The following is a 27,710-nucleotide window of genomic DNA, read 5'->3' on the forward strand; positions in this document are numbered from 1 at the left end:
TGGTTTAAACTACAATTTAAAAAAAGTAAAAAATAAACTACAATTCTTTTTTTTAAAGATTTTATTTATTTATTTGACAGACAGAGATTGCAAGTAGGCAGAAAGGCAGGCAGAGAGGAGGAAGCAGGCTCCCTGCTGAGCAGAGAGCCTGATGTGGGGCTCAATCCTAGGAGACTGGGATCATGACCTGAGCAGAAGGCAGAGGCTTTAACCCACTGAGCCACCCAGGCGCCCCTACAATTTTTTTCAAAGGCTGTTAGATATTACACAAACAAAAGTTTATTCTTTAGACATTCTTTAATAACTTAAAAGACAAAGCAGGCACAACCGAAATATTACAGGCATGTAAAAACATGTATTCTGAACTGTTATCTTCACTTAGAAGAAAGTTTTCCTCCTTCTTAGAAGGAGCTGAGATATACACCTGGTGAGCCAAAAGCCATAGCTTGTAGCTGAGCAGTAGATCTGCACGGAGTGAAGGCCTTCTTCCAACCTTTTCAGAACCAACGTGAATCTGTGGTTAAACATAGTGAGTTAGAAACTTTTTTAAAAAAGGTTTTTTCCCCATCCATCCTTCCAGGATGATTTCTGGGCTCCAGAATCTAGCAGTGGTTACTATAACCAGTATTAGCATGTGTTCACAAAAAGAAAAAGACACACTAGAAATAAGACTGCCAAGACTGAAATAATTAACTGCGCCGAATAAGCAATCCCTGAGGGAGGAGGAAAACAGAACTGAGTTACTCACCAACACTTCCTTTTTCCAGTCGTATTTTCTACACTTCCGAAGCTTCGTTTCTGTCTGAGCACTGGAACACACTCATCTCTATCGGATCGGTCACTTGATTTTATTGTCTGCATACATTTAATTGTTGTAAGAAACTTGGCACATTCTAGAAATCCATAGGCCCAAGCAAGATCTTCAGCTGTTTGTCCATTCTTATTACATAAACTGAATTTAAGACAAAAATGGAGTTACATAAAAGCTGACAACTGTTTAGCCTTTTTAATATATCCTTCTACAAAAGAGCTTTGGGTTCATACTAATCTTGGTTTCAGAACAGGAGTGGTAAAGGAATCAGAGAATTCCAATATTCCTTGCTACTGCATCCTGAGTGGCTAGCAGAGTTCAGCACACAGTGGACCTTCCATTTTTGAGTGAATGCAAGTGTTCTGTGCTCCATATAGTAAGTAATACTCGAAGGAAGTCAATGAGAACTTTTACTGAAGGGATTATCCCAAACCAAAACTAAGATGTAATATTGCCACAACAGATGAACAGAACTGCACCTCTGCTAAGGATCCATTTTTTTACTTAAATTTAATAGTATTAGGTATCATGAACAGCCTAAGTTAACATTTAAATGACCATCTAAATTGTCAATTAGGCAAGCATCGTTTTTAAAAGCGCATGTAATTAAGCTTCAAGGATCTGTTAGCCTAATCCAAGAAAACACGAAATTTTTGAAGTCACTGATTCTATACTCACTCAATTTTGGCATCCCTGGCTACAAGCAGGCTAAGGCATTCCAGGCTTCCAACTTTTGCTGCCTTGTGTAGCGGAGCCTCTCCAAAGACATCCTTAAAGATAAGACAGCACATTTTAGTTTCTTCCAAAACCATTTCTGTGGAAGTTGGTAGGGTGAGTCAAATCACTGTTGAAGAGAACCAGTTAGAACTACATTGTACTAAATTTTTAAAAATTTTTTTTCAATAAAGTTCACCTGGTGTTCTATTAAGTACAAAGTTTTCCTCAATAAAAAACACATGCAGCCACAACTACCTACATTAAAATTTAGGTGTATAAAAGAGTAGAGTATTACAAAGGTAAAACAATTTAAATTCACCCTACTTTAATATTCAATGGGAGATGCAGACTACCACAAAACAGTTCTGTAGAAAACTAATAGTTGTGAGCTTGCCTCACAACTGTTATTTATTTATTATTTTTTTAATCACAACTGTTATTTAAATAAATTCCGTACAGAGACTTCTCATCTGGTAATGTAGCATCTGTTCCTTTTGAAATGAACTGCAGACCTGCGTGTGCTGCGCAGGATCCCAGCCAGGAGCCACAGACCTCGTTGGCTGACGAGTCCTTGAAACGTGGCCAGACTAAGCAGAAATACGCTGTAAACGTAAAATACACGCCAGACTGAGATGTCTGAAAAGACAATGGAAAAATCTAAGTCCCCTAAGTCAATATTGAAATATTGAGGTCAGCGGTGCTGAATCACAGAATTAACTTCGTGTCACCTTATTAATGCGGCTCCCAGAAAATTTTACATTCGTTGAGTGCCTCACTTTATATTGCTATCAGACACCTCGCGATAGTCACATTTGTAACAAGTGAAACAATATTCTGGCGTCTGCGAAACGTTTCTGTGGATCTTGGCGGGGGAGGGGGGCGGTCCACAGCAACAATCGGTAACCTAGTTACCTGCTGGTTGAGGTCAGCGCCAGTTTGCAGCTGCCACAGAAGCAAGCCAGCCAGGCCCCCACCTGCGGCCAAATGGACAGGCGACTGCTCGCAGGGATCCGGGGGTGCGTTGACCGAGGCCCCGGCCTCCAGCAGATGCTTCAGACTATCCACCTGCGGGAGGAGAACAGCAGCTCCAGCATCCCTCTTGCCTTTATCCCGCCCCGCGCTCTCCCGCTGTCGGAAATCTTCCCCCACGCCCCAAATCTGACTCTGAACGGGGTGGACTCGGCAGCGCTCAGTGGTCAGTCCCCCCTCGCTAGTGCTCCCGAGCTGACAGACACCCGGGGAAGCTAAGCCTGCAGGACGGAAGGCGCCCGCGTCTCACCTCTGGGTTGCAATCAAGCAACAGCATCTTCCGCCTACAGCCGAGGACAGGACGTCTGGGGAGCGCAGAGCGGCGGGCCAGGCGCCGCGGACCGGCAGGTAAGAGTGCGCAGCCCACTCGAGTGCGGGAGAATTTAGATTGCCGGGGCCAGGGGGCCGGGCCTCTCGCCGCAGCGCCCCAGCCCCGGCCGCGCCCCAGGAGCCTCACCCCAGCTGCCGGGCGTTTCTCCTCCCAGCGGGAGCAGCACGTACACAAACACAACCACGTGCCACCTCCAGGCGGGCTGGCCGGGAAGTCGCGGTTTCGCCCGCCGATTGGCCAGCCGGGAGGCGCCAGCTCCGCCCGCCCCGGGGCGGGGCTCTAAGTAGCGCCCGCGGAGCCTCAGTGCGCTTGCGCCGACGGGAATGCAGGGCGGCGGGACTCCAGCGGCAGCCATGAGGCGTGCTGCGTTTGGCACGTCTCACACTAGCGTGCCCAGCCTTTTGGTCCCTATGGAGAAGCGGGAGTCGCGGGCGAAGGTTCTCGTTTCTGCGAGCACGCACGTAACCAGGAAACGAGAGAATTCTGGCAACCATCTCTGGGAGCCGCTGTGCGTGGTGCTGGCGCCGTGTCCTCCGCCCTCCAGCTCCGGAGGAAGGATGAGAGTTCCTTTGGCTTCACGTTCAAAATCTCACCCGCGCCCCCCTGCTCTCCTCTGTCACCGACGCCCCGGACTTTTAGGGAGGAGGGCGGGAGCTGCGGGGGCGGAGGGGCGGCTGAGGGAACTGAGGTGATGGGTTTTACCACAGGGACTGCTTTGACACACACACCCCCCGCCCCCACCTAAACGATCTCAAACCCGGCCCCTTCGGTGACACCACGCCCATCCTGGGAAATCCGGTAAAAACCAGCCAACCATTGTCCTGGGTCCCCTCTTGGGGACAGGTTAAAGCACCCCTGGGCTCGTCGCCTGGGGAAGGGTTGAGAGCGCAGGCTGTTAACCTTGAGCTTGCATAAAGGACGAGGACACTCAGCCCGAGCCCTCACTGTGGCGACGGGGGGAGGGCGTTCAAGGAAAGTCGGAGGGACGCAGGCCAAGGACGTTTGTGACCCAAAAGGCTCTTCCCCGGCGGGGCCGCGGGTCCCTCGCTTACGGCCTGGAGGGGAGAGCGGGGAAGGGGGCCGTGGGTGGCGCGGGGCGAGGGGATGGGGGGCGCGGGTTCCTTCTGTTCCGCTTGAGGCCTTCCCTTCCGGGCGACTTGGGAAACTGACTTCCTGCCTTCAGGGTGTAGCCGTCCCCACGGCCAGCGTCTCTGGACCGGCTTTACCTCCATGCGCTTTTCAGATCAGTCTTGCCGGAAGCTAAAGCTGCAGCCACATATTCATTTTCCTTCACATCCTCGGTGATTTCCTTCTTCCTGCTGATACCCTTGAGAGCAAACGGATGAGGAAACTTGATTCTTACGCTCTTGGAGCTCGAGCCCAGAGAGCGGCCTTTGAGTTCTCATTTTGGTTGCAGGATCTTGTTTATTTTGTAATAAGAGCCATAAAATAATTTTACGATAATTTATTATACACTGACCCAAAGGGTAGTTTAACACATTCATGTGTATACCTGAACATAAGTGTGTGTGTGTGTGTGTGTGTATTTATGTTCAAACACATAGAATTGTGCTTGTGTTGTATAGTTTTTATATTGAAACTATTCAAAATACCTTTTTTTATGATATTTGAAGAATGTCAGAGATCTGTGAGAACACATGATCACTACCAATTTCCCTTTTCTCGTATTTATCAGTTACGTGAGGACTGTTTTTTAAAGCAAATAATTAAGCTTCGGGTTCACACAGATGAAAATGGATGTAAGAATTCATTTTCAGGAATTTTTAAATGATACGCGGGATTATCAGAGAACTTCATAGCCTCCTAACCATAAATTGCAGTTAACATGTGCAATGGCATATCGGTGTGATGAATATGCCTCCATATTATATCCTTTTTATTTAAAACAAGATTCTATTCAGCAAGTGTTAAGTCTGGTCATTAGTGTTAACTTCTTGTTACATACGTGAGTTTGACAAGGAAAAGGAATTTTGTGAATAGTTGTTAAAGCTTTTCTCCTTTTAATCCCTTCCTACCTGTCCATTGCTCACAATGTTTCAGAAAAATTGTCTCAGTTAAGTGTCTGGTTTACTGTTAGTAATGGACCTAAAAGCTTTCTAAAAATGAGTAAAGCTTGTGGAGCACCAAAATACACAGAAGAAATACACTTGGGGAAGAAATACTATCTTACCAGCAAGCAGCTGGAGCTATTACCGAACACAGAGCAAACGGGATCAGTTTTCTAAAGAGAAAAATATCTAAGATACATTTTCAACAGGCACTCTTTCAAGCAATGTTAATTCTATTTATGTTAAATTTGCTGGTAGATGGGTTTCCAGAAAGAGGATGCCATTTAGAGTGAATGTTTTACAAAAAAAGTTGGATGATGACCAAATGACCAAATGAATGAATGAAAGATGTGTGGACTGAGGAAGGGCGAGGAGGAGGAGTTTGCCAGGTAGCCCATGAAGCAAAGAGTATTTCTAGGGAGTATAAAGTATCTTCCAATGTTAAGAGAACTATATGCAATTCAGTCTAGTTGCAGAATATGGTACAGAGCAGTGATGTAAAATAAAGATTTACAAATAAGAAACTAAATGACCACTAATGTCTATTTCAATTTTTAAAATAAATTGACATTGAGCATTTGCTATGCCCCAAGATTAATACAGATAGGTATTACCTGCTCCATTTTACAGGAAAGGAAACTGACGCTTAGGGAAGTTCAATAACTTATCTAAGGTGCTATCATTATGAAGGGATAGAGCTGGCACTCAGATCATTTGATTCCACAGACCACATTCTTATATCTAAATTTTAAAGAATTTTGGTCATCATTGGTAGATTTGAAGTTACTAAGAGTAACATCTTTTTTTTTTTTTTTTAAGATTTTATTCATTTATTTGACAGAGCACAAGCAGGCAGAGCAGCAGTCAGAAGGAGAGGGAGAAACAGTCTCTCCGCTGAGCAGAAAGCCCCACATGGGGCTTTATGCACAGGGTCCTGGGATCATGACCTGAGGTGAAGACAGCTGCTTAGCCATCTGAGCCACCCAGGCACCCCTAAGATTGACTTCTTAAAACCAAAAGAAAGTCTTTAGAGAATATTATTACAATCCATAGAAAACCAACTCTTTCATTTAGTGAAACATATAGTGAAGTTGAATCACTAAGCTGTAAACCTGAAACTAACGTAACATCAACTATATTCAGATAAGATTTTAAGTATTTGCCAAAAACAAATTTAAAAAAAAAAAACAGTAGAGGAAATTGGGGCAATTCTGTGTACTATTTTTGCAGTTTTCTATAAATCCCAGATTATTCTAAAATATAAAGTTTATTTTTAAAAAGAGGACTTGAGGCAACTTAAAATTAAACCATTATGTATTTTCTTACTGTAGACCATGGCTATTAAAGTTTTTGTGTATACAAATATTTAGTTTCACTTTTAAGTAACTCTCTTTCCAAATACAGTAATGATAGACAATACCTAAAGCCTTATGAAGCTACTTTTAATCAAAAGCACACAAAAAAATCCACAAAGTTTTCAAAACCAAACAGTCCTTGTTTTTTGTTCTGATTGACCAATACACTTCAGTTCCCCTGCAAAACACACTGCATATTGCCTTGATCACTGTGAGATCTTATCAGGCTGTTTCTAGAATGCCCAGTTACTTGGGCTCACATCACTTTGAATTTTTTCCACATTTATAAAGATCATTTTTAATATCTAATATAATTAAATATTACATAACTGGTGAAATAGGAACAATGAGAGCTGTGATTTTTAAGAAAACTAAACTCAATGCTTTCAAAATCCAGTCTCTAAGAAGAATGTTCTCCAAGTAGGTGAGGATAAGTCAACCATAAAACATGAGAAACAGCTCTACATTCAGACTGTTTCATGGACATTTTTAAACTCATACTCCAAAGGAACATAAAATGGAATTCATATGCCTATGGTTTATGAAAAAAAGACAACTCTAAACTCTCAACATTCAACCTCTGTTAAAGAAATTGCTTCTGACCCTAGATGAGAAGATTCGAAAGTGACATATATTTACATGTTATAAGTTAAAATGCATATGGTGTGATCATATATTCTTTATTAATTTCTGTATCTATTCTTATTTAACTGACCAAACACAATAAATGCTGGCAGTAAAAGTATTTATTGAGCAACATATTTCTTTCATTTAAGCAATATAAAAAGAGTAGCTGAATAGAGTGCATTATATTTTTTCAAATTTTTATTTAAATAAAAATTGATTTTAAAAATTTTATTTAAATTTTATTTAAATCCATTCAGCTAACATGTAGTTTAGTATTGGTTTCGGAAGTAGAATTTAGTGATTCCTCACTTACATATAACACCCAGTGCTCATCGTAGCAAGTGCCCTCATTTACCTTTGGATGTTGAGTGACTCCCCACAGGAAAGACTCTGGTAACCGTAACTGGCCAAAACCAGTTTCCACACAGCAGGAACAAGACAGGTGAGGCATGTGAATCTCACGTAACTACCAAGAGTTTTCACAAATCAGTCTTTCCTCGATTGGTTTATTTGCTCACAGAAAACATGGTAAGTTGGAGAAAAAAAGCTACAAGGCTCTTCCACCTAGTGCTTATCTGGTAGTGAAAGACATCCTGCCTTTTCCCACACTTTCCCCCCGCCTCATTTCAGGGCATTAAAAGGAAGGGCATGAAAAAAAAGCACTTTTGTTTTAAATAAACAATTAGACCTAACTGGAAGGGGGGGGTGAATAAAAAAACAGAAGGCCACTGCCTTATTCTATATTGTCTTGGGAGATCTCTGTAATGTTCATAATATTCTTTTCTAAATTTCCATGTATGTATACAGGTTATGCTTTCAGTTAATATATGAACACTACTATTCTTTTAATGACTATTAGGCAACAGTAATGAAAGGAACAATAACAATAAACACAGGCCTTTGCATTTTTGCCCAGGACACTTATTTAACTCTATTTTCATGAGCACCAATAACGTTGTTTATCTACTATGATAGGAATTTCAGTGTTATACGTGGATTTTAAAAGAACTTGAAATAAGTGTGTGCCTTTCTGCAGCAGTAAATAATGCAGGGTCCTGCATTCGCTCTCAGTTTCACCAGGGACTGCAGCGCTTAGCCACCCTTCTTTGTGGCAGTTTTTCATCTAAGACTTCATCTCTTCCTCACCATCCTGAGCCCAGCAACAGTTTCACAAGAACTTCTCTGACTTTGTCCCTCATTCTCTAATTGTATCCTTCAGTTTGTTGGGGTTCAGTCTGTGAATTATCAGGGATGGGGGACACCTCCAGCATGGCTGAGGCTCACATTTATTCTCTGTAGCCCCAATAGCCTGATCCTCTCCTAAGCGCCTGACACCAGATCTCCTGACCATATTGGGTGGTAAATTTTCTCCACTTATCAATATTAGCCACTTAACATGCTCTTTACATTTTTTTTATCATATAAAGAAGATGAGGGAAATCTAGTCCCTGATGTTCTTTACCATTTCTGAAGCCAAGTTCCTAATGAAACCATTTTTTGCTTGATGAGGTATGTACATAATGGCAGATACCCTCTATTTCAGAATATAAAGGCCACCTTCACCTAAACAAAATTAAAATAATTTTTAATATTTTAGTTGCATTGTTAAAATAGTTGCAAAATTGATCTGATAGTTACCTACTTTACCTGTTACTGACAATATACAAATAGAAGTTGTAAATAGAAACTACTTTCCATATACCAATGGAAGTTTCCATTCTGAATTTAATACATTTGATTTACCACTTAAAGTAGAAATTCAATTCTATCTCTAAAAAGTTTTTATCTTTCAAAACAGATTGTTCAGAAAACAAAATTTAAAGGCCAAAGTTGCCTGTAAAAGAGTTAATACATGGGCGCCTGGGTGGCTCAGTGGGTTAAGCCTCTGCCTTCAGCTCAGATCATGATCCCAAGCTCTTGGGATCTAGCCCTGCATCGGGCTCTCTGCTCAGCAGGGAGCCTGCCTCCTCCCCACTCTCTGCCTGCCTCCCTGCCTGCTGATCTCTGTCTGTCAAATAAATAAAATCTTAAAAAAAATTAAAAAGTTAATACATGTACTTCAAAACAAAACTACTTAAGTTAAAAGTATAACAGAAGCTGGGGGAATAATAGTCATCTAAACAAATGGTACTGGGACAAATGGATATCTACATGTAAAAGACTTACTTTGAACCTCTTCCTCCCATTGTATACCAAAATAACTCAAAATGGAGAGCAAAAGCCTATAGCTGAAACAATAAAACTTTTAGAAGGAGATAAAGGGATAAATCTTTGTGATCTTGATATAGGCGATGGTTTTCTTACCTTGGATATGATACCTAACCCACAAACAAGAAAAAAAATTGGACTTCAATTTGTGTAATTCAATAGCAAAATAAATAAATAAATAAATAAATAACCCAATTTAAAAATGGGCAAAGGAAGATTAAGAGTACAACTTATGATGAATACTGAGTAATGTATAGAATTGTTAAATCACTGTATTACACCTGAAACTAAGAAAACACTATACATTAGCTATCCTGGAATTAAAATCTTAAAAAATAATAAATAAATACAAATGGGCAAAGGACCTGAATAGACATTTCTCAAAAGAAGACATACATATGGCCAAAAGATATATGAAAAGGTACTCTGCATCACTCATCATCAAAGAAAGACAAATCAAAACTGCAATGAGAAAACCTCATATCCATTAGAAGAGACTCTTTTAAAATTATTAACATATAACATATTATTTGTTTCAGGGGTATGGGTCTGTGATTCATCAGTCTGACACAGCGCTCACCATAGCACATACCCTCCCTAATGTCCATCACACAGCCACCCAAAGGCCCACCCCCGTCCGATCTAGCAACCCTCAGTTTGTTTCCTGAGATTAAGAATAACTTAATCATAAAAACAAAAGACAACAAGCGTTGGTGAGGATGTGGAAAAAAAGAGAACCCTGCTGCACTATTGGTGGGAATGTAAATTTCCACTCTGGAAAACAGTATGGAGGTTCCTCAGAAAATTAAAACTAGAACTACCAAATAATCCAGCAAACCTATTTTTGAATGTTCTGAAATGAAATTAGAATCTGAAAGTAAGATTTGCACTTCCATGTTCACTGCAGCATTATTTACAAAAGCCAAGACATTTAGTCCATTGACAGATGGATAAAGAAAATGTGGTATTTACATGTAGTGGAATAACATTCAGACTTTCAAAAGGAAGAAATCCTGCCAATTTTGCAACATAGGTGAATGTGGAGGACATTATGCTAAGTGGAATAAGCCAGATGCAGGACAAATACAGCATGATTCCACTTACATAAGGGATCTAAAATAGTTAAATTCACAGAAGCAGAAAGTAGAATGGCAATTACCAGGGGCTGGGGTGGGAATAATGGCGGGGTATTAGGCAGAGGTACAAACTTTCAGCTGTACAAAATGAACAAATCCTGAATTGAAGGGTGTCTCAGATTTGTTGGAGTCAAGACTACTAAAAACTTTTAACCAGGAGTTCTGATAAATTGCCCTAACTGAATAGGTGATTTCAACAGGAAACTTAAATGAACCAAGAATCTTACCATAGATTACCTAAACCACCAGAGATCCAAAACAAGCACTTAATTTTAAAAAGTAATTGGTGCACAAGCACTTGGAAACTATTTGGCAATTAAGCTGAACATGCATACCCATTGACCTAGCAATTACTACTCCTATGTTTATACCCAAGAGAAATGCATACAGATGGCTACAGGGTTAAAAAAAAATAAAAGGCTGAAGAATGTTCATAGAAGAACTGTTCTCAGAAGTCCAAAACAGAAGCTACCCAAATGTCCATCAAGTGCAAGAGATAGATTATGGTATATTCACACAATGTAATACTATACAGCAATAAGAAGGAGAAAGCTACAACTAACACTACAAAATGGATGAATCCCCTGTGTTGAACAATAGAAGCCAGGCACAAAATAATACACATATAAAGGGAAATTATTCCCTTTATATGGTATACAAAGCATGAAAAATCACTTATGCAATATTGTATTTACATGGAGGTTTATGTAGTAACTAGAAGGCAGTACGAGGGAGGCTTCTAGGGTGCTGGTAATTTTCTCTTTCTTGATCTGTGTGAAAATTCATCAAGCTGGAAACTTACATATACATTTCTGTATTTATGTTACACTTCAATAAAAAAATTTTAAATATCTAATATTAAGATTTTAAATATTAGCAGCAGACCAGATGTGGCTAAAGAAAGGATTAATAAAATGGGAAAAGTGCTGAAGAGATTACTTAGAATGTGGCAAAAAGAGATAAACAGATGGCAAATGTGAAAAACAGAATAAGAGATATGGGAGGGTCTAAGTAGAATGCCAGAAAGAGAAGAAGGATAGAATGGGGCAGAAGCCATATTTGAAGAATGTAGTGGGCCGAACTGTGTTCTCCAAAAAGATATATCAAAGTCCTATAAAACCTGATTCCTGTGAATGTAACCTTATTTGAAAAAAAAGATCTTTACAAAAAATCAAGTGAAGTTGAGGTCATACTAGATTAGGGTGGGCTCCAATCCAGGGGCTGGTGTTCTTATAAGCAGAGGACAAACAAGGTAGAGGAGTTGCATAAAGAAGGCCATGTGAAGACAGAGATCAAGATGGAGTAACAGAGCCTACAAGCCTAGGATCCCCAAATATTGCCAGCACCCAGCAGAAGCTAGGAAAGAAATCTGGGATGGTTTCTTCCATAGAACCAGAGGGACCGTGGCCCTGACAACACCTTGATTTTGGATTTCTATCCTCCAGAACTATGAAAGACTAAATTTTTCTTGTCTTGAGCCACAAAGTTTGTGCTAATTTGTTACAGGAGCTTTAGGAACCTGAAACTAACATAAATACATTATGTCTGAGAATTATTCAAAGACACCAACCCATGGCTCAGAAGTTCAATATTCTCAAGGCAAACTAAATAACTAGTCAGTTCAATAAATCCAACAACAGGTATTAAAAGAAACATGAATAAAGCAAATGGATTGAAAGTACAGAATCATTCTAATTCAACAGTGATTAAAATAAATGTAAAAGAACTAAATGTACCGGTAATAATCAAAGGTTATCGGCCTGGTTATAAAAAAAGAATCAACAAATCTAAAGATGCCTATTTATAAGAGACACACCTGACATATGTAGGACTACAACTCAACAAGACAAATGTCACAAAAGCAGATACTAGCAGAAGAGAAAACACAAATAGCTAGGAAGCATGAAAAAGTCGCTTATGGGGAGAAGAGGACGTGTTTGGGTAGGGGCACTGAGAGCGGAGGAGGATGAGGTCTTAATGAGGGGCCTACCGGAGACTTAAAGGTAATGGATCTTTTAAACATTAAAATGGCAGGCAATGGATGTTAATCGTATTATTTTACTTCATTCTTTACACATATATCCAAAAGTTATTTTGTATCTATTCAGTTTTTTAGATTTTAATTTTTAAGTTTTTAAAAATTAAATAGAAGTCTTTCAGCATTATCATTAAGACTTAATGATTTCTCACTTGTAGTACTATAATCTAGTCTGTTCTAAACACTTGTTGTCTTTTCCCCCTGGCTTTTCACGTTTATCATTTGTACTTATCTTCATTTGAATTCGAATCCCTGCTAAGGCATAACCACAGAGGGGTCCCAGCGTGCCTGAAATACTCATTTGGCTTCACCTTTGTCCTACAATTCTATCTGGTGCCACTCTGCTGACAGAGAAGTAGCTAGAACTTCCGTCTCCATCTCTATGGCCTTCCCCTACTCTCAGATCATTCTTTGCTTCCCATCATCCAGCATTTTAATAAGGTTATTCATCATTAGGCTAATTTTAGTCCTCTTACCAATGATGAATTATTTTATCAAAATATTCATATACTATACTGTACATACTATCCACAGTATACTGTGTCTAAAAGTTTATTGGAAGGAAAGTTATCCTTTATTTTGACGACTTTAGAAAAATAGGAATAGAGTGCCTGGGTGGCTCAGTGGGTTAAAGCCTCTGCTTTTGGCTCAGGTCATGATCTCAGGGTCCTGGGATCGAGTCCTGCATTAGGCTCTCTGCTCAGCAGGGAGCCTGTTTCCTTCTCTCTCTCTCTCTCTCTGCCTGCCTCTCTGCCTACTTCTGATCTCTCTCTGTGTCAAATAAATAAATAAAATCTTTAAAAAAATAGGAATAAAATACCTCTTCCTCCATATATCTCTATTGTTAGGTCAATTTCCTTAGAAGCAGAGTCTGAGCCCGGGATTTTTATTCAAGTGCTAGGCCGGGCTGGGGTGGGGTAACTCTCAGGAAAGAGGAAGTAAAAGAAGCACAATCTGGTGGCAAGGCGGGAATGCTAAATAGGAATGTGGGCTCAGATGGCAACTAGCTTCATTCTGATCTCACAGAGAACATATCATATTTCTGAGTTCATCTCACCTTGAGGCAAAGGCATACCAAGAATTGTGCAGGCCTGAGGTTTTAGTCTACTTATAACTCACAAGCAATATGTTGCATGGATCTTGGCAGAACACACAACACTCCTGGGTCAGAGATAATGACTTTCTCACTCATAGTAAAAGCATTAGCTAGAGTTGTCCACATGCTGCTGAAACTGGTTCCCTCTGACCCCTAATTCCCACAGAGGTCATACAAAGGACCGGCGATAGATGCATATATTCAGTAGGCTGCATTATAAGAGAACAGAACTAAGCAATGGAGGAGGGGGAAGGATTTAGGACTTCTCAGAGAAACAAGCCTGTTCTTTATCTGTGGGGAGTTATTACCCTATCCCTCAAGGGTACTCACTGCAAACACAACCCTGAGAAGTGGCCCATGTGGAAAGCAGTCATGGCCTGTGTTCTTGACATACGCAGCAAGGATGTGCCAGAATGCTCAAGACTCGTGGCAGATTGTGTCTCTCCATAGGAACTGGCCTTCCAAGTGCTCGTGCGAGGGTTCAGTCTCTGAGAAGGAGAGAGTGAAGTGTCCAGGACTGAGGGGACTCATGTTTGGCAGGGGGACAGAGGAGTTGTTTTCAATTAATACTGCCAGCAGCTGGAGATGGGCACTAAGTAGTAACAAGGATCTGGGAAGGGCACCATCAGCATCTACTACACCGACACTTCCCTTTAAGACTGTGGATTTCTTTCAGATTCTATATCATCATTTAATGTCCACAATTTTTATTAGAGAATTCTTTAAACTCACAGCATGCTCTGCAAACAGTTGTCGAGTTTCAAATGATGATTTTATGTCTAACCCCAAGATCTGACAGAAATAAACCCAGACTTTGCTTTTTAAAATCTTCTTAGATCTCATTTTCTAAAATTATGAAGTACTAAATTTTGATGTATTCTCTTACAGAAGTCGTGGCACTTAGAAAGATCATCAGTTTTGGGAGAATAGTATAGAATAATGATGAGGTGCAGGGCTGCTGGCGTGTCCCAGTTGTCCCACGTCCTAGCCCTAGAACCCTAGGGAAGTTACTTAACTCCCTCCGTGTTCTCATATGTTAAAAGGGCCTCATAATAGCTCCTATCTCATAAAGTTTTGTAGGAGTTACTGCCTGTGAAGCACTTAGAACAAACCTGGCATTTAAGAGAGCGCAATCAGGGGACAAGATGGCGGGGTACTAGGAAGAGGCGTCTTTTCAGCTGGTACCCCAAAGTGAGCTGATTACCTACCAAAGAACTCTGATCACCCATGAAGTCAGCCTGAGATCAGAATCACACACGTCTGGATCTCTACAGGGGCAGAAGACGCCAGTGAGCAGGTAAAGCAGAATGGGAACAGCGGACTGATATCGGAAGATAAACAAAAGGGGGAGGGAGCCACCAGAGGCGACCGGTGCAAAAGTAATACCCCGATACGAGCGAGAGTGCCCTGCGTCTGGGGACCAGCATTAACTTGGAGACTGGTTGAAAGCACTCCAAAAGAGCAAAGGATCGCGGGGGCAAATTGTGGGAATCGGGGCGGCTAGGGACAGGGGCTTAAGTCCCCGGTCCCAGACGGCCTCCCCGGTGCCGCGGCAGAGAGAGTGCGGCAGAGAAACCGGCTCCTGGTCCCTAAGCTGCCAGCGCGCCCCAGAGCGCGTGGGTTCCGGCTCCTGTGAGCGGATGGGAGCTGCGCCGGTCTGCAGAACACGCGCTAGCCCTACCACAAAGCTGGAGATGCGCGCGCAAGTCCCTCCAGCTCTCCTGGGTTTCTAAGGCCCGGGGGCGCTTCTTGACCCGCGCCATTGTTTCAAAGTCTAAGCCGCGCGCACGAAACTCTTCCCCGGACAGAGGCGCGCAAAAGCCCAGCCTGCGGCTTACGGACCAGCACCCCGTTCTCAGTGCCCCAGACGCGCGCCCGACCCACAGCCGCCTCTGGAAAGAGGTGCGCGCAAGCCAGGCACTCCCAGCCCGGCCGGCGGCAAAATCTCAGTGTGCGATCGCTGCTTGGAACCTCTCTGGCGGTCAGGAGCTCCCAGACAGCCGCCACTGCCTTGGCTTTGGGGACGAGCAAAAGATCCTGCGCCCCCAGGGTCTTTAACTTGGAACCTGCACTGCCAGCCTCCAAGGGGGAATTTATTCAGCTTCTGCACCCAGACTGAGGCTTCTGAGACGGAGATCAGGAAGTGTTCCAGGGTGCACCTTGACTGCACCAGAGTTGATACATCCAGCTACATCTGTTCAGTCTTCTCCCACCAAAATGACTAGGAGGAGGAATGCCCAACAGAAGAAAAATACAGAGGATGGACCTTCTGCAATAGAGCTAACGGCTATCAACATAGACAATATACTGGAAAGAGAATTCAGGCTAACAATTATCCAGGCAATAGCTAGGTTGGAGAAAGCCATGGATGACCAAACAGAATTGATTAGGGCCGAACTGAAAGCGACCAGACAGGATGTTCACAATGTTAGGGCGGAGCTTAAAGCTACCAGGGAGGAGGTCCACAATGCTCTCAATGAGTTCCAATCCAATCTAAACTCTCTCAAAGCTAGGGTAACTGAGACAGAAGATAGAATTAGTGATCTGGAAGACAAACAGATAGAGAGAAAGGATCAGGAGGAAGCCTGGAACAAACAGCTTAGATCCCACGAAAGCAGAATTAGGGAAATAAATGATGCCATGAAGCGTTCCAACGTCAGAATTATTGGAATTCCTGAAGGGGAGGAGAAAGAAAGAAGTCTAGAAGATATCGTGGAACAAGTCCTTCATGAAAATTTTCCGAATCTCGCGAATGAAACCAGCATTCATGTACTAGAGGCTGAACGGTCTCCACCCAAGATTATACACTCCAAAAAAACATCACGACACCTGATAGTCAAATTGAGAAATTATAATTGTAGGTATAATCTCTTGAAAGCTGCCAGGGCAAAGAGGCTCCTTACTTACAGAGGGAAGCCCATCAGAATAACGTCAGACCTGTCCACAGAGACCTGGCAAGCCAGAAGAGGCTGGCAAGATATATTCAGGGCACTAAATGAGAAGAACATGCAGCCAAGAATACTTTATCCAGCAAGACTGACATTCAAAATGGATGGAGAGATAAAGAGTTTCCAAGACCGGCAAGGCTTAAAAGACTATGCAACCACCAAGCCGACACTGCAGGAAATATTAAGGGGGGTTCTATAAAAGAGGAAAAATCCCAAGAATAGCATTGAACAGAAATATAGAGACATTCTACAGAAAGAAAGACTTCAAAGGTAACTCGATGTCAATAAAAACGTATCTATCAATAATCACTCTCAATGTGAATGGCCTAAATGCACCCATAAAACGGCACAGGGTTGCAGATTGGATAAAACGACAGGACCCATCCATATGCTGTCTACAAGAGACCCATTTTGAACCTAAAGATACACGCAGACTGAAAGTGAAGGGGTGGAGAAGCATCTTTCATGCCAATGGGACTCAAAAGAAGGCTGGAGTAGCGATTCTCATATCAGATAAATTAGACTTCAAACTAAAGACTGTAGTCAGAGATACAGAAGGACACTACATAATCCTTAAAGGGACTATCCACCAAGATGATCTAACAATTGTAAATATCTATGCTCCCAATATGGGAGCAGCCAATTACTTAAGAAAACTGTTAATGAAGATAAAGAGTCATATTGATATGAATACACTAATCGTAGGAGATCTTAACACGCCTCTTTCAGAATTAGACAGATCATTGAAGCAGAAAATCAATAAAGAAACCAGAGCATTGAATGACACATTGGACCAGATGGACCTCATAGATATATACAGAACATTCCACCCTAAAACAGCAGAATACTCATTCTTCTCAAGTGCACACGGAACCTTCTCCAGAATAGACCACATACTGGGTCACAAATCAGGACTCAGCCGATACCAAAAGACTGAGATGATTCCCTGCATATTCTCAGATCACAATGCTTTGAAACTGGAGCTCAATCACAAGGAAAAGTTCCGAAGGAACTCAAACACCTGGAAGCTAAAGACCACCTTGCTTAAGAATGCTTGGATCAACCAGGAGATCAAAGAAGAACTGAAACAATTCATGGAAACCAATGAGAATGAAGACACTTCGGTCCAAAACCTATGGGATACAGCAAAGGCAGTCCTAAGGGGAAAATATATAGCCATCCAAGCCTTGCTCAAAAAAATTGAAAAATCCAGAACACACCAGCTGTCTCTACACCTTAAAGAACTGGAGGATCAACAACAAATCAAACCAACTCCACACATAAGAAGGGAAATCATCAAGATTAGAGCTGAGATCAATGAGGGAGAAACCAGAGATACAGTAGAACGTATCAATGAAACTAGAAGCTGGTTTTTTGAAAGAATCAATAAGATCGATAAGCCACTGGCTACACTAATCCGAAAGAAAAGAGAGAAATCCCAAATTCATAAAATTATGAATGAAAAGGGAGAGATCACAACTAACGCCAAGGAAGTAGAAACAATCATCAGAAGTTATTACGAACAGTTATATGCCAATAAGCTTAGCAACCTAGATGAAATGGATGCACTCTTGGAAAAATATAAACTACCAAAATTGAACCAGGAAGAAATCGACAACCTGAATAGACCGATATCTAATAACGAGATTGAAGCAGTGATCAAAAACCTCCCAAAAAACAAGAGCCCAGGACCTGACGGATTCCCTGGGGAATTCTACCAAACCTTCCAAGAAGAAATAACACCTATTCTCCTGAAGCTGTTTCAAAAAATTGAAGCAGAAGGAAAACTTCCAGACTCTTTCTATGAAGCCAGCATTACCCTGATCCCCAAAGCAGGCAAGGACCATACCAAAAAGGAGAATTTCAGACCAATATCACTGATGAATATGGATGCTAAGATTCTCAACAAGATCCTAGCCAACAGGATCCAACAACACATTAAAAAGATTATCCACCATGATCAGGTGGGATTCATCCCTGGGCTACAAGGATGGTTCAACATTCGTAAATCAATCAATGTGATACAACAAATTAATATGAGAAGAGAGAAGAACCACATGGTCCTCTCAACTGATGCAGAAAAAGAATTTGACAAAATCCAACATCCGTTCCTGATTAAAACGCTTCAAAGTATAGGGATAGAGGGAACATTCCTGAACCTCATCAAATCTATCTATGAAAGACCCACAGCAAATATCATCCTCAATGGGAAAAAGCTTGCAGCCTTCCCATTGAGATCAGGAACAAGACAAGGATGCCCACTTTCACCACTCTTGTTCAACATAGTATTAGAAGTCCTAGCAACAGCAATCAGACAACAGAGAGAAATAAAAGGTATCCAAATTGGTAATGAAGAAGTCAAACTCTCTCTCTTCGCAGATGACATGATTCTTTATATGGAAAACCCAAAAGACTCCACCCCCAAACTACTAGAACTCATACAGCAATTCAGCAGCGTGGCAGGATACAAAGTCAATGTGCAGAAATCAGTGGCTTTCTTATACACTAACAATGAAAATACAGAAAGGGAAATTAGAGAATCGATTCCATTTACTATAGCACCAAGAACCATAAGATACCTGGGAATAAACCTAGCTAAAGAGGTAAAGGATCTATACTTGAGGAACTATAGAACACTCATGAAAGAAATTGAAGAAGACACAAAAAGATGGAAGACCATTCCATGCTCTTGGATCGGAAGAATAAACATTGTTAAAATGTCTATACTGCCTAGAGCAATCTATACTTTTAATGCCATTCCGATCAAAATTCCACCGGCATTCTTCAAAGAGCTGGAGCAAATAATCCTAAAATTTGTATGGAATCAGAAGAGACCCCGAATCGCTAAGGAAATGTTGAAAAACAAAAATAAAGCTGGCGGCATCACCTTACCTGATTTCAAGCTTTATTACAAAGCTGTGATCACCAAGACAGCATGGTACTGGCATAAAAACAGACACATAGACCAGTGGAACAGAGTAGAGAGCCCTGATATGGACCCTCAACTCTATGGTCAATTAATCTTCGACAAAACAGGAAAAAATATACAGTGGAAAAAAGACAGTCTCTTCAATAAATGGTGCTGGGAAAACTGGACAGCTATATGTAGAAGAATGAAACTCGACCATTCTCTTACACCGTACACAAAGATCAACTCAAAATGGATAAAAGACCTCAACGTGAGACAGGAATCTATCAGAATCTTAGAGGAGAACATAGGCAGTAATCTCTTTGATACCAGCCACAGCAACTTCTTTCAAGATACGTCTCCAAAGGCAAAGGAAACAAAAGCGAAAATAAACTTCTGGGACTTCATCAAAATCAAAAGCTTCTGCACAGCAAAGGAAACAGTCAAAAAAACAAAGAGGCAACCCACGGAATGGGAGAAGATATTTGCAAATGACAGTACAGACAAAAGGTTGATATCCAGGATCTATAATGAACTCCTCAAACTCAACCCACACGAAACAGACAAACACATCAAAAAATGGGCAGAAGATATGAACAGACACTTCTCCAATCAAGAAATACAAATGGCTATCAGACACATGAAAAAATGCTCATCATCATTAGCCCTCAGGGAGATTCAAATTAAAACCACATTGAGATATCACCTTACACCAGTTAGAATGGCCAAAATTAACAAAACAGGAAACAACATGTGTTGGAGAGGATGTGGAGAAAGGGGAACCCTCTTACACTGTTGGTGGGAATGCAAGTTGGTGCAGCCTCTTTGGAGAACAGTGTGGAGATTCCTCAAGAAATTAAAAATAGAGCTTCCCTAGGACCCTGCAATTGCACTCCTGGGTATTTACCCCAAAGATACAGATGTCGTGAAAAGAAGGGCCATCTGTATCCCAATGTTTATAGCAGCAATGGCCACAGTCACCAAACTATGGAAAGAACCAAGATGCCCTTCAACGGATCAATGGATAAGGAAGATGTGGTCCATATACACTATGGAGTATTATGCCTCCATCAGAAAGGACGAATATCCAACTTTTGTAGCAACATGGACGGGACTGGAAGAGATTATGCTGAGTGAAATCAGTCAAGCAGAGAGAGTCAATTATCATATGGTTTCACTCATTTGTGGAGCATAACCACAAATGGAGGACAAGGGGCGTTAGAGAGGAGTAGGGAATTTGGGTAAATTGGAAGGGGAGGTGAACCATGAGAGACTATGTACTCTGAAAAACAGTCTGAGGGGTTTGAAGTGGCGGGGGGGGGGGGGGAGGTTGGGGTACCAGGTGGTGGGTATTATAGAGGGCACAGCTTGCATGGAGCACTGGGTGTGGTGAAGAAATAATGAATACTGTTTTTCTGAAAATAAATAAATTGGGGAAAAAAAAAAAGAGAGCGCAATCAATCTTTGCTTATGTTTTCTAGACTCCCTGCAACGCTTCTTTTAAGCTACAACAACAAAAACCCTGTGCGGTATTGTAACCACAGAGAGCAACATGAGTTCAAAGAAGGTAGGGGAAATGTTTCTTGACTTGCTTCATCTCCTATGACCTTCCTGAATATGCCAAGGTTTTTCTGAGCCATTTTAGATACAATAGCACACAGGATGATGTCTTCAGAAAAAGAAAAACTTCTGTAAGCAGTTTCTCAGTAAATTGATAATATCATCCTATTTGAGTCGGTTTTCTTCTACATACTTAACCTATTATTGCTTCACCTCGAAGCTCACTAGAAACTTTGACATTCACTGAAACAAAGGGTTTGGGAATCATATAATCAAAAAATTTTATATATCTAGCAACAGGCATTTGGAAATCCTCTAGTGCAAATTAATAGTTCAAACTACAGATGAGGAAGTTGACCTTTTAAAAGATTAAATGCCTCTTTTTCAAAATGACAAAGATACTGCAGTGGTTCCCCCCCCCATCCTGAATCATCTCCCTTTTCTGCACTTCATTCTTATTAATGAAACAATTTATTGCCCCAAATCGTTTCACATAATAGCATAAATGCCGCTTTCCAATCACATTAAAGGTCTCTTGAGTTCTTTTCCTCACCACCAATCAGCAACCTTTACTGGAAGCTTGTCCCTGATTGGCTGGAGTCAGCTGTAACCGTAGAACACCAAGGAGTAAACAAAAAAAGCATAGCAACAACTGAGTTTGCTGTCTCACTACCCTCAGCCTGGGCCAACCTGGACTCCTTCATCCCCAATGAGGTGGCCTCTACATTTTATATGAAGGCTTTGATTGTCCATTCGACTCTGATCCATCTTATAACATGGCAATCCAATGCAGACGAGAAGATAAAACTGAACAACACAGCTAAAATAAAGTGTGTTCCCAGGTAAAACAGACAAATGCTTTAGTTTGAAATGAATGAGTATCATGAGCTTCAGTAAGGAGGCAAAGTACCAGTGCACAAGAACTCTGCCTATGGGCAGGGTTCCCAGTTCCTGTGAGTGGCAGGTGTCGTGAACACAAGCCACTGCAGATGTGAACTCACAGGTAGTGAGGACTTGCCAATGGCCCTCCTCTTTCATCCCACGCTGTGGAAATAAAATGGAGGATTCTTGTGCCTCTCCTAGCTATGGATGGCCCTGGTTTCCTCAGAAAGAATGTGCACATCCCTGAGCTTGTAGTTTGTTGCCCCATCCCTAGGCAAATGTGGGGAGGCTGCATTTTATGAGTGCCAACTGAGAGTGGAATCTTTTTGCATTTTGCAGGAAGACATTTCTACCATCTTGTTTTTTTTATTCTTGTTTACAGAATACACATTGTGGAAACAGGATGAAGTTGACCAGTGAAAAGTTGCCCAAGAACCCCTTTTATACCTCTCTATCCCGGTATGGTGCTAAGAACCCAAAATTCTTCCAATGGAGGAAGGAAAAGACTGGTACAAATTCTGATATTATTCTCACTAAAAGTCAGTTCTGTACACCAGAGCGAAAAAGACAAGAAATAGGAGCCTTAACTGCTGTGAAGGAACTGGTTAACTTTCTAATCCTTTCTAGCTTTCCTGCAGGAATCTGAGAAATCGCTGCTCACCTGGTAACCAATCCTCAGTGGCGAAGTCTCATAATTAGATTCCAATCCTGATTTTACTCTTAAGACTTTAGGACACCCTTCTGCAAAATAGAAGCCAGATGCCACTTCTGTTAAAGAAAACAATGCCACACTTTACTTCAAATTGGCACTGAAAGCTACCATTTTGTTTCCATAGATTTACAGATATTAAATTGAGAATGGCACTAGCTCATTTGGTTAGAGTAGATCTAATTAAGGCTCAAATTAAGAATTTCACTCATCCACAGGGTAGTTTTGCCTACCCTGGCAAAGCTCTGGGTGCTCTGGGAGCTCTGTGGTGCTCAAGCTCCCATTAGTAAACCAGGTGGGCTTGGAAACCAATCAACACATATTTTATGATTATACCAGGTGCAGTGTTAGGTGCTGTCATCATCTTTTTCCCTTGAGCTAAGGAGGCCAGTTTTATAAATGAGAACCAGGAAGGAAACTAGTATAAACAGTGCCAGATGAGTTCTATATAATTCATGACTTCAAGAGTGGAAATTCATATTATAGGGATAAAGATGGAATTCTTTACCTTTTTAAAACCAGATCATTACAGCCATGAGAATTTGGTGGATAAGGCATTGCAGCTCTTGAAGGAAAGAATAAGAAGAGGGGATGCTATGGCATATTTCCTCCGAGGCCAACTATATTTTGAAGAGGTATTATTTCCTGCTTGGTTTTTCTTCTCATTTTTCAAAATGTATTTAAGTTCAATTTAGTTAACATATAGCATATTATTAGTTTCAGGGGTACAATTTAGTGATTCATCAGTTGCATAGAAGACCCAGTGCTCATTACATCATGTGTCCTCCTTAATGTCCCTCACCCAGTTACTCCCTCCCCCCATCCCCTTTCCCTCCAGCAACCCTCAGTTTGTCCCATAGAGGTAAGAGCCTCTTATGGTTTACCTCCCTCTCTGTTTTTTTTCTATTTCATTTTTCCCAGTTTTCATTTCATATAATGCTGCTGTTGGATCCTCATTGCAAAATTTCCTGTAGAGTTCCTTTATGCAGAGGGAATTCTGGTAAATTCCATAAGTATGGTTATGGCTTTAAGTACAAGATTAAGGAGATATTTGACCTTCCTCCATAAAAGTCATTCTAATAAAAGTCATTTATAGGAGTCATTCTGGTATATAATCCATTCTCACATTAGAAATTAAAAATATCACTTTTATGTTTTTGCCCCAAATAATATCATTTATAAATTCTTTTCATATGAACAACTAAAGACCCTGATTCTTACCTAGCACTTAGGGGCTTCATATGTTCCTCTCCAGAGGTAGGAGGTTAGCTGCCCTCTTTCTCCACATTACACTGAGGCATCCTGAGGCACAGATGTAGGCGAAACTGTGTAAAACATATAATATATATAACAGCAGTCCTTCATTGACCCCCACGGGGACATGTGGAAATAGACCAGCTGTCTCCAATCCCTTCACCACTCACTGACTATTTGGGCAGCTATTAACCTCTATCCCACTTACCCCTAAATCTGATTGCCCCATCATTCCTTCTGACAACAAATATTTGTTGAGGGCTCATCATGCACCTGTCACCATGAGGCTAGCATAGGTTAAGAGAATGATCTCTCAGCTTGGGGCATCAGGTAGTTTGATTCCTAGTACTTGTTAACTGTGCAGCCTTGGACACAAAGACTTTACCTCTTAGAGTCTCAGTTTCTTCGTCTGTAAAAGGTGGGTAATGTGTGTTTCCTAGAGCCACTGTAAGGATGTATTCATTGTAGAAGTATTACTAACAGGGCCTGGGACCTAATATGTGTTTTATAGGTGTTAAGTATTATTATGCTAAGTTCAGACCATATCATGATGAGGGGACCAGAATAGTCCCCATTTCATGAAACTTAGTCTACGAGGGGAAGGAAATAAATGAATACATCATTACAAATAAGAAGGAGTACTATGAGAGCAGTTAACTGGGTAAGTTAAGAGATTAACTTAGGGAGAGGGTGGAAAGACCTGTGGTTAAAAGTAATTTGAGGGACGCCTGGGTGGCTCAGTTGGTTAAGCAGCTGCCTTCGGCTCAGGTCATGATCCCAGCGTCCTGGGATCGAGTCCCACATCGGGCTCCTTGCTCGGCGGGGAGCCTGCTTCTGCCTCTGCTTGCTCTCTCTCCCTCTCTCTCTGACAAATAAATAAATAAAATCTTTTTAAAAAAAAAAAAACTAATTTGAAGTGGGTCACCTGGGTGACTCTGCTGGTTAAGTGTCTGCTTTCAGCTCGGGTCATGATTCCGGATCCCAGGATCAAGTCTTGTATCGGGTTCCCTGCTCAGCAGGGAGTCTGCTTCTCCCTCTCCTTCTCACCCACCCCGTTGTTCCTGCTCTCGCTCGTTCATGCTCTCTCCAGTGAATAAATAATCTTTAAAAAAGAAAGAAAGAAAGAAAGAAACTAATTTGAAGAAAATGAAATGAGCAGTGCAAACAGCCCAGTGCAAGTGCATTCCAGGCAAAGGGGAGAAAATGCAATGTTTCAGAGATGAGGGCGTGCTCTGTGAGCTCTAGAAATTGAGACCAATGTGGTAACAAGCAAGGCAGAGAATGGCTTTAGACGAGTTTTGTTTAAATTGTAATAAGAAAACCAATAAAATAATATTATATATTACTTATAATATATAATATTATATAATATATAATATAATAATATATTAGAATATATAATAGTATATAATATATAATATAATAATATATTAGTATATATAATAGTATATAATATAATAATACTCAAGTGTCTTGAGTCCATGATGAACAGATTAGAAAGCAGGCATGAAACCAAGACTAGTTTAGGGGGAAATCATACTACTTCAGGCAAGAGAGGATGCTGGTCTTGACCAGAATGGTGCAGTGGAAGCTGGGTCCTTGGATTTACTTTGGAAACACAAATAATAGCATCATGGACTGAAAAGTAGAGGAATGGGGAGGGTGACTATTGAGAAGATAGTCAAGAGTTCAGGTTTCATACACATGGTGTTTCGGATGTCCATTGTCATCTATGTAGACAGGTTTCAAAGTAGAAACTTACACATTAAGAGTCTAGGTCTCCAAGGAGAAGTCTGGGTTGAAAATATATATTTGAGATTTTCCAGCATGTAGATGGTATTAAAAATCATGAAAATTAAAAGGACCTCCTTTCTCTTTCTTCCTATAGCATATTCTAACTTTTCCAGCTCCCTCACATCTAGGCCAATCATTAGCCAGAAAGGTTATTAACTCATTATTATGTGTTCTTTAAAATCAGTATTTCTTAGTATTTTGGTGCAGTTTTAATTGGTTTGTCAATTTGTTGATTCATTATAGTTTATGAAAAAAGGATTTCAGTGGCTGTTGTGCCTTCCAGAAGTTGCTTTTCTCTGGTCTGCTCTCCCTAAGTAATAACTTTCCAGTTTAGTAACAGACTTTCTTTCCATGATTACAAAGGATTCAGTCTTTAGTACAGACATTTTCCCTTGTGGAGTAAGATATCAGCCCCATTAGTCCCTCACACCATAGCATCAGATCATAGCAATGTTGAGGAGCCTTAAAACATGTAGGTTTCCAAAGGAAGCCTGGGAGATAATTTTAGAGAATCACATTTGTTGTTCCATGTCTTCTCCCTAGCTGGAGAACTGCAACCCTGGAGGACATGAGCCATCCAAGTAGTGGATATTTAATAATAGTGAATATCCTGATGTTCACATTTTCTCTGATGCTCTGGCCCCAGCTCTGAAGTTTCTCAGACTCCAGAAGTGGTGAAGGGTTTATGGTAGGATGGATTGAAGAGGGCTGAGCTATCATTTCAAGAGAAGTTTGGCATATCCGAAAGTAAGAGTGAAAGCAAAAGAGAAATCTCACCCAGATTCCTTCTGGTCACCCTCAGTTGCCATATTCACGTCTATTTAATTGATTTTATAGTGCGCTGACTATTGTCGATGCCATACTTGCAAATTCCATAAATTTGATGCCGTCTTTTGTTATATTTGGTGCTCCTAGCCAGATTTAAGTGGGAATTAAGTATTTGGGATTACTTTAAGGTAATAATGAAAGTAATTCAATATTTCCTGGGAGCTTTTAGGGATGGTATGAAGAAGCATTAGAACAGTTTGAAGAAATCAAGGAGAAAGACCATCAAGCAACTTACCAGCTAGGAGTGATGTATTATGATGGGCTGGGGACACCTACAGATGCTGTAAGTTACTGTTTTGTTTACGGTATCTAAAGATCTCATAGTTAACGGATTATTTGATAGAATTAAAATTATATTTTAATAATATATTTCTATACTTATACTTTAATAATATCTATCCTTTTAGTATTTAAGGTATAGAAGTAGTCATTTTTACATTTATGTGAAACACAAAATTTCTTTTCACCCCCTCCTTGCTAACACTGACTGTCAATAACACTTTTGTTTTAAAATATTTTCCTTTATTTTAAAAAATTATTCCATGGGGAAAGTTAGAAAATAAGCAAATTAGGATCACCAAATTCTACTGTCAAATATGACCCTGGTTATTATTTTAAAGTATATGCTTCCATGTATTAACCCATGCAAAAAATTGTATATATATATATATATTTGTGTGTGTGTGTGTACATTTTTTTCAGTGTAGGGCTGTACTATATATGTTTTTTATATCTTTTTCTCCTAACAATGTATTTTGAATGTCCTTCTCTTTGTCAATAAATATATATTATTATTTAAATACCTGCATAATTGATGTGTATCAATATTTTAGACCTCATTTATTTATGCATGCTTGAAGATAAAATAAAGAATAAACTGAGCTATGAGGTTTGGAGATTAGTTTTATAATTTTTTCTATTCCTTATGGGCTTTATTATTTATTTATTTATTATGTCTCATCTTACAAGGAAATTTCACATACTATCAAATAAAGATTGGGAATTTACTTTTAAATTTTTCAGAGATGCTCAGAAGTTCATCTCTCTGTGTTCACTAGCAAAACTGTTCTATCCATAATGGTCTATTAACAATTTGTGAAAAGTCACAGGCTTTCAAATCTTCACTTCACTGCTTATAAGCAGTATGGTCTTGGGGAGATTATTTCTGGACTCCAGTTTCCACATTTGTAAAATGAGGACAAATAAACCTAAGTTAGAGATACCTCTGTCATTTCCCCACACCCTTGGCCATCCTGGATAACTGATCACAGCCCCCTTAATAGTTGAATCCAGACATAGCTCAGGACTTTTATCAATACATAGCTTGAAGGTGACATTACCAATTCAATCCACTGGAGGCAGCACACAAGATAAAACCCGTCCACCTAACTCCCAGAGTTGTCAAGAGAC

At 40.6% G+C, this 27,710-nt stretch overlaps 2 protein-coding genes across 3 annotated transcripts in view; one reads left to right on the plus strand and one right to left on the minus strand.

The window, feature by feature from the left end:
- Positions 1-259: 259 nt before the first annotated feature.
- Positions 260-3,041, minus strand: ANKRD37 (ankyrin repeat domain 37). Of its 2 annotated transcripts, XM_044225606.1 has the most exons (5): positions 2,808-3,036; positions 2,441-2,593; positions 1,490-1,581; positions 749-952; positions 260-514 (listed from the first exon to the last, which is right to left on the minus strand). In XM_044225606.1, coding segments are annotated over exons 1-5 (477 nt in total). In that variant the 5' UTR covers positions 2,835-3,036; the 3' UTR covers positions 260-513. The 2 variants fall into 2 exon arrangements, with proteins under 2 accessions (XP_044081541.1, XP_044081540.1); XM_044225605.1 differs by lacking the exon at positions 260-514 and having other exon boundaries at positions 745-952; positions 2,808-3,041.
- The window catches only part of LOC122889975 (LRP2 binding protein), a 40,052-nt gene continuing 15,193 nt past the window's right edge, over positions 2,852-27,710 (plus strand). The window contains exons 1-5 of the mRNA XM_044225607.1: positions 2,852-2,905; positions 20,755-20,840; positions 22,098-22,224; positions 22,947-23,059; positions 26,470-26,583. Of these exons, the coding sequence (XP_044081542.1) occupies positions 20,826-20,840; positions 22,098-22,224; positions 22,947-23,059; positions 26,470-26,583 (369 nt within the window). The 5' untranslated portion in view covers positions 2,852-2,905; positions 20,755-20,825. The remainder of the gene's footprint in view (positions 2,906-20,754; positions 20,841-22,097; positions 22,225-22,946; positions 23,060-26,469; positions 26,584-27,710) is intronic.

Source organism: Neovison vison, chromosome 11 (assembly GCF_020171115.1).
Source record: "Neovison vison isolate M4711 chromosome 11, ASM_NN_V1, whole genome shotgun sequence".
Taxonomy (NCBI): domain Eukaryota; kingdom Metazoa; phylum Chordata; class Mammalia; order Carnivora; family Mustelidae; genus Neogale; species Neogale vison.

What these genes read in the sequence shown, in the direction of transcription:
- ANKRD37 (XM_044225605.1), bottom strand. Translation starts at nt 2,834, where the DNA reads ATGCTGTTGCTTGATTGCAACCCAGAG. An exon ending in TGCTTGATTGCAACCCAGAG is followed by an intron (nt 2,594 to 2,807) that starts GTGAGACGCGGG and finishes CTCCTCCCGCAG; the next exon opens with GTGGATAGTCTGAAGCATCT. An exon ending in GCGCTGACCTCAACCAGCAG is followed by an intron (nt 1,582 to 2,440) that starts GTAACTAGGTTA and finishes CTTATCTTTAAG; the next exon opens with GATGTCTTTGGAGAGGCTCC.